This window comes from Triticum urartu, chromosome 1A, assembly GCF_056163025.1.
Source record: "Triticum urartu cultivar PI428250 chromosome 1A, HENAU_Tu73, whole genome shotgun sequence".
NCBI classification, from domain to species: Eukaryota; Viridiplantae; Streptophyta; class Magnoliopsida; order Poales; family Poaceae; genus Triticum; species Triticum urartu.
Window position 1 is genome coordinate 531541229 of NC_141873.1, and position 6513 is coordinate 531547741.

At 48.5% G+C, this 6513-nt stretch overlaps 1 protein-coding gene across 2 annotated transcripts; it reads left to right on the forward strand.

Annotated features, from left to right (window-relative positions):
- Window positions 1-286: 286 nt before the first annotated feature.
- LOC147992285 (uncharacterized) lies at window positions 287-5809 on the forward strand. Of its 2 annotated transcripts, none has more exons than XM_087528943.1 (6): window positions 287-616; window positions 3587-3956; window positions 4046-4198; window positions 4292-4354; window positions 4445-4524; window positions 5595-5809. In XM_087528943.1, the coding sequence occupies exons 2-5, from the start codon at window positions 3645-3647 to the stop codon at window positions 4517-4519; spliced, it is 603 nt and encodes a 200-aa protein (XP_087385069.1). In that variant the 5' UTR covers window positions 287-616; window positions 3587-3644; the 3' UTR covers window positions 4520-4524; window positions 5595-5809. The 2 variants fall into 2 exon arrangements, with proteins under 2 accessions (XP_087385069.1, XP_087385063.1); XM_087528937.1 differs by having other exon boundaries at window positions 288-616; window positions 1899-3956.
- Window positions 5810-6513: the final 704 nt, after the last annotated feature.

Genomic DNA, 6513 nt, shown 5'->3' on the forward strand with positions numbered 1-6513 from the left:
ACTTGTGTATGGCTCAAGAATATTGCCCTGGATTTTTGTGCAAAGTTTTACATTCGACTAAATTCATTTGGTCACTCAATTAAGATGAAGAGTAGTAAAGAAAACAAAAAGGAAGAACTGGACGCACTGTTGGACTGGGATCTAAGTGCATATAATGCAGCCCAGCCCAACAACGGAGGCCTTACGAGCTCCTCCTCTTGTCGCGCGCACGCACAGCACGTGCCGGAGTCTGGACGTCGTCCCCGCCGAGCCAACTCGTCGTCCGCGTCGCTACAGTCGCCGAGGTGGGGATAAGAACTCCACCGCACACCCCAGGGACAACCCCAAGATCTTTTCCCTCTTCCCTCGTGCTCCCTCTCTCGATCCAGTAGCCACCCGTCGCAGCCGTCTCCATGGCCGACCTCGTCACCACGGCCACCAAGTTCCCCGCCGCATGAGATGTTGTCCGGAAGCCTCGTCGTCCTCATGTCCTTCGTCTCCGCTGCTGAGTTCGTCGTCGAACTGCTGCCAAGCTCGCCATCGACCCCATCTTCTCGCCTCGGCCGCCGCACGCCATCGCCGGATCCGCACCACCACGACCACCTCACGCCTCCCCGAGCCTCTCCCCGTCAATGATGTGAGCTGGCGCGCTTTTCTCCCTCTACATCCCCCTCGATCTGCATCCTCTAGCCATCGTGCTCGTCGTTGCCGTCCCGCGCTAGAAGTCTCCATGGCCGGCGCCCCACTCACCTCGCCTTTGCCTTGCTCCCTCACGCACACGCCCGCCCCAGGTCACGCCTCGGCTTCCCGCTGTCGCACTCGGTCGCGCCCTTCACCAGCGCGCGCGCCCGCGCCTGTAGCCACCGTTGCGCACACTCCCGTGCACCCGTCCTCGCTCGGGCGCCTCCTCCCGCGTGGCCTGCAGCTCCCCACTGCTCGGCCGCGCCTCCCCGGTCGCTTGCGCGCCCGCTTTCCCCTGCGTTGCCCGCGCGCGGGCCGGGCCTTGGCCGCGTTCGCGTGCCTACCGCTGCTTGCTACCTGCTGTTGTTCTTGCCGCTGTTGTTGGCTACCACGTACTGCTGATGCTACCGCTTGCTTGCCGCTGCTACTTCCTCCTGCTGCCGCTAATTAGCTGCTACTCATTGCGCTGCTTTGCACTGTCGTTGCTTTGTACTGCTGCTAGATACTACATATTTGCTGCTGCTACCGCTTCTTGGGCATGGCCGCCAAGTCCTCTGTACATGGCCGTGTGACTAGGTGTTGCTATGCATGTGTATGCACAGCCAAGTGCACGTATGTGTTCAGGCACATGGAGCCAATCCAATTAATTAGTGCTAATAGCCAATGACATGTGTGTCCCATCACTATCCAAACCTGTGAAGCACTTTAGTTAAATTATCAGCCAATGACAAGTTGGCCCGACCTTCATTATTCACACTTTGACCCAGGTCAACTTCGACTATTGACCTACTGGCTAGATGTTGACTTTGACCCTAGCCCTACTGTCATACACTGTGGCCAGAATAGCACTAGGTGACAAAAGTATATTTTGTTTTTAATTTGGTTTAATAATAATTCCAGAAAATGCATTAAAACTTTGAATAATCATATAAATTAATCCGTAATTTAGATGAAAATACATTGTACATAAAAGTTGCTCAGAACGACGAAACAAATCTGAATACGCAGCCCGTTCGTCTGCCACGCATCCCTAGCATAGCGAACATGCAACTTCCCCCCTCCGGTTCATCTGTCCGAAAACGCGAAACACCGGGGATATTTTCCCGATGTTTCCCCCTTCACCGGTGCCACCTCTTACCGCATTAGGGCACCCCTAGCACCGCTACTTGTCATGTCATGCATCGCTATGCATTTGTTTGCATTATATTTATTGTTTCTCCCCCCTCTTCTCTCGCTAGACACCGAGACCGACGCCGCTGCTACCCAGTACGACTACGGTGTTGACGACGCCTCTCTCTTGCCAGAGCAACCAGGCAAGCCCCCCCCCCTTGATCACCAGATATCGCCTACTCTTCTCTATACTGCTTGCATTAGAGTAGTGTAGCATGTTACTTCTTTCCTTAATCCTATCCTGATGCATAGCCTGTCCTTGCTACTACTGTTGTTACCATTACCTGCAATCCTAATGCTTAGTATAGGATGCTAGTTTATCATCAGTGGCCATACATTCTTGTCCGTCTGCCATGTTATACTATCGGGCCGTGATCACTCGGGAGGTGATCACGGGTATATACTTATATACATAATATATGATACTTGTGGTGACTAAAGACGGGTCGACTCATAGGACTACCCGCGAGTGATTCACGGATTGGGTCCGAAAAGACGTTTGTCCCGACGGCCCTCTGAGTGGATCTTTGTGGCGGAGTGACAGGGTAGGTTGAGACCACCTAGGAGAGAGGTGGGCCTAGCCCTGGTCGGCGTTCGCGGTTATTTCAAGATAACACATTTAACGAGATCTTGGTATTTGATCTGAGTCTGGCTACTGGCCTATACGCACTAACCATCTACGCGGGGACAGTTATGGGCACTCGACGTCGTGGTATCAGCCGAAGCCTTCGTGACGTCAGCGACTAAGCGGCGCACGCCGGATTGGACTGGAACGCCTGCTAGGCTAGGTCTGCTTCCGGCCGCCCTCGCAACGTGCAGGTGTGCAATGGGCGATGGGCCCAGACCCCTGCGCCATAGGATTTAGACCGGCGTGCTGACCTCTCTGTTGTGCCTAGGTAGGGATGCGACGTGTTGATCTTCTGAGGCCGGGCATGACCCAGAAAAGTGTGTCCGGCCAAATGGGATCGAGCGTGTTGGGTTATGTGGTGCACCCCTGCAGGGAAGTTAATCTATTCGAATAGCCGTGATCTTCGGTAACAGGACGACTTGGAGTTGTACCTTGACCTTATGACAACTAGAACCAGATACTTAATAAAACACACCCTTCCAAGTGCCAGATACAACCCGGTGGTCTCTCTCTAACAGGGCGGCGAGGAGAGGATTGCCGGGTAGGTTTATGCTACACGATGCTACTTTGTGAACTTACCATCTACTCTCTTCTTCTGCTGCAAGATGGAGGTTACCAGAAGCGTAGTCTTCGAAAGGACTAGCTATCCCCCTCTTATTCCGACATTCTGCAGTTCAGCCCACATATAATAGCCTTATTCCATTTGATACCAATGCATAAATATGTAGTGTAGCTTCTTACTTGCGAGTACTTTGGATGAGTACTCGCGGTTGCTTTGCTCCCTATTTTCCCCCTTTCTATACTCGATTGCTGCGACCAGACGATGGAGCCCAGGAGCCAGACGCCATTGTCGATGACGACTACTACTACTCGGGAGGTGCCTACTACTACGTGCAGCCCGCTGACGACGACCAGGAGTAGTTTAGGAGGATCCCAGGCAGGAGGCCTGCGCCTCTTTCGATCTGTATCCCAGTTTGTGCTAGCCTTCTTAAGGCAAACTTGTTTAACTTATGTCTGTACTCAGATATTGCTGCTTCCGCTGACTCGTCTATGATCGAGCTCTTGTATTCGAGCCCTCGAGGCCCCTGGCTTGTAATATGATGCTTGTATGACTTATTTTATTTGTAGAGTTATGTTGTGATATCTTCCCGTGAGTCCCTGATCTTGATCGTACACATTTGCGTGTATGATTACTGTACGGTCAAATTGGGGGCGTCACAATGATCCAAAGAACTTCACCAACATCTCCTCCCACGACAAGCTCATGCAATATAGAGATCAGGGGAAGGCGAGGAAAGGGGAGGACTTTAACCCGAGCCAGGGTCCCATTGATACAGAGCTGCTGATGATATCTGGTGGTGAGAGGTCCCATGGCTCCATAGCCATGGGAGATGGAATTATCCGTTGTCCTAGCACTCTCCTGGAGATCAAGGCGCGCCAGTCGAGCTCCGCTCCTGAGATAAGTCCTCGTGAACGGTCAGTCCAACTCGCCTTCAAGGTTAGTTATACGTACTCAGCTATCTTTCTCCATTACATTGTGTGTGCTTCCATCAATGATTACAAATGGTCATGTGAGTGGTGTTGCAGGCTGCTATACAGAGTGAGAGAGATAGAACGGAGAAACTTCTGGCGGAGGCGGCGGAGAGGCAGCGGGAGTTGGAGGAGAGGACGACAAAGATGTTGGAGGAGGAGAGGGCACGAAATGACATGCAGGCAAGGGCCATGTACGAGCTCCTTGTGGTATGTTTCTTCTGCAGATTAGCCAAAACATTCATGTAGTGTTTGTCTCATTACTAACTAGTATGACTGTGTTTGTCAAAACCAAATGTGCAGTCTGTGTGTGAGAAGTTCGGTCAGACCGCTCCGCCGATGCCAGTGATTGCTCCTGGGACCACGGTGAGTTTAATTTGAATGGACATTACTTGCTAGTCTTAACATTTGAGTGTCATCATGGTAACGAGACATTGGTAATGATCATTGGTGCAGCGTAACTCCAGACAAGCATCGTACGATCCTTCTCCAGCTACCAGCACGAGCCAGCCCGCTCCTACACCTCCATGATCACGGTAAGTTTCTCTAGTGTTTTGCTTAACAAATGCATAAAGACCTAGACTTAGCTTTATTTCCTCCAATATGCTTACCATAATGACCTAGAGTTAGCTTCTTTTTCTCCAAAATGAGTTAATAAGCTTACTGACCTCCAAAACCATCCATTTTACCTAAGTTAGCTCTAAAACGATTTGTACTTAGCTTACTTATGTCAAAAATTGGATAATTAGCTTAGTTAGCTCATAAACGATCCATTTTACCTAAGTTAGCTCTAAAATGACCCATTTTACCTTAGTTAGCTTATAAATGATCCAGTTTATCCAAGTTAGCTCTAAAATGACCCATTTTACCTAGATTAGCTCCTAAATGATCCATTTTACCTACCTTAGCTTTAAAATGACCCATTTCACCTAGGTTAGCTCCAAAATGACCCACCTTACCTAGGTTAGCTCCAAAATGACCCATCACACTTAGGTTAGCTCTAAAATGATGCTTTTTACTAAGTTAGCTCATAAACGATCCATTTCAACTAAGTTAGCTCATAAACGATCAATTTCACCTAAATTAGCTAAAAATGATCCATTTCACCTAAATTGGCTCTTAAATGATCCATTTCACCTAAGTTAGCTAAAAACGATCCATTTCACCTTAGTTAGCTCAAAAACGATCCATTTCACCTTAGTTAGCTCATAAACGACCCATTTCAACTAAGTTAGCTCATAAATGATCCATTTCACCTAAGTTAGCTAAAAACGATCCATTTCACCTTAGTTAGCTCAAAAACGATCTATTTCACCTTAGTTAGCTCATAAACGACCCATTTCAACTAAGTTAGCTCATAAATGATCCATTTCACCTTAGTTAGCTCATAAACGACCCATTTCAACTAAGTTAGCTCATAAATGATCCATTTCACCTTAGTTAGCTCATAAACGACCCATTTCAACTTAGTTAGCTCATATATGATCCATTTCAACTAAGTTAGCTCATAAATGACATATACTTCTTGTTCTAGTCTTCTTCTTGTTCTAGTCTTCTTCTTCTAGTCACCTATATATTTCTAACTTTCTTATTTGCCATTTTGCAGATTTCATTCACTTCATGGAAGCTAGCTTGCTATGATGGAGTGCTTGTTTTTTCTTTGATGAAACTTTGCGTTGTATCTAGCTTGCTATGATGGAACTTGCTATCTTGATGAAACTTTGCATTGTAATATGTATATGGATGGAACAATGTGTATGGATGGAACTTGATGGAACTTGCTTATGTATGAATGGATGAAACTTAATTATGTGCTGGATATGTGATATGTTTGCTGTTAAATAGCCTTGTGAAATATATCTATATGTGTCATATATATTTGCTGTGAAAATTGTTGGATTCAAAAAAAAACAGAAAAAGAGCCAATATGCAGGCTCTTTGCCGTCTGCCACCGACGGCAACGGGCTCTTTGCCGTCAGCCGCGGACGGCAAAGAAGCCACGTGGCAGCCAACTGTGCTTCCTGGGAGCTGACCCATTTGGTCAGTTTGCCTACAGTGGCAGACGGCAAAGAGTAAACAATTTTGCCGTCAGCGGCGGACGGCAAAGGCCTTTCGTGTAGTGACGTCTAGCTGACATCATACGGTGGACGACAAAGGCAGGACAAATTTTGCCGTCAGCGGCGGACGGCAAAGGCCTGCCGTTAGCCACCTAACGGAATAACAGCGCAATTTTTGCCGTCTGCTTTCTTTGCCGTCTGCTACTGATGGCAAAGGCCCCTTTGTCGTCAGCCGCGTAAAGCAGACGGCAAAGTAGCTCTTTGCCGGACCTTACTTTGCCAGAGCCTTTTGCCGTCCGCGGCAGACGGCAAAGACCTTTGCCGTCCGCCGTTCATGCCTTTGCCGTCCGCTGTGGCAGACGGCAAAGTAGCTGATTCCTGTAGTGAAATTGCCCTTGGCGAAGGAATCCAGATTTCACAAGAGAACCAAGCACATCAAGAGACGCTTCAATTCCATCCGGGATCTAG

Coding starts and splice junctions, on each gene's coding strand:
- LOC147992285 (XM_087528943.1), top strand. CDS start 3,645: ATGATTACTGTACGGTCAAATTGGGGGCGTCACAATGATCCAAAGAAC. Junction 3,957..4,045: donor CAGTCCAACTCGCCTTCAAG/GTTAGTTATACG, acceptor GTGGTGTTGCAG/GCTGCTATACAGAGTGAGAG. Junction 4,199..4,291: donor CCATGTACGAGCTCCTTGTG/GTATGTTTCTTC, acceptor CCAAATGTGCAG/TCTGTGTGTGAGAAGTTCGG.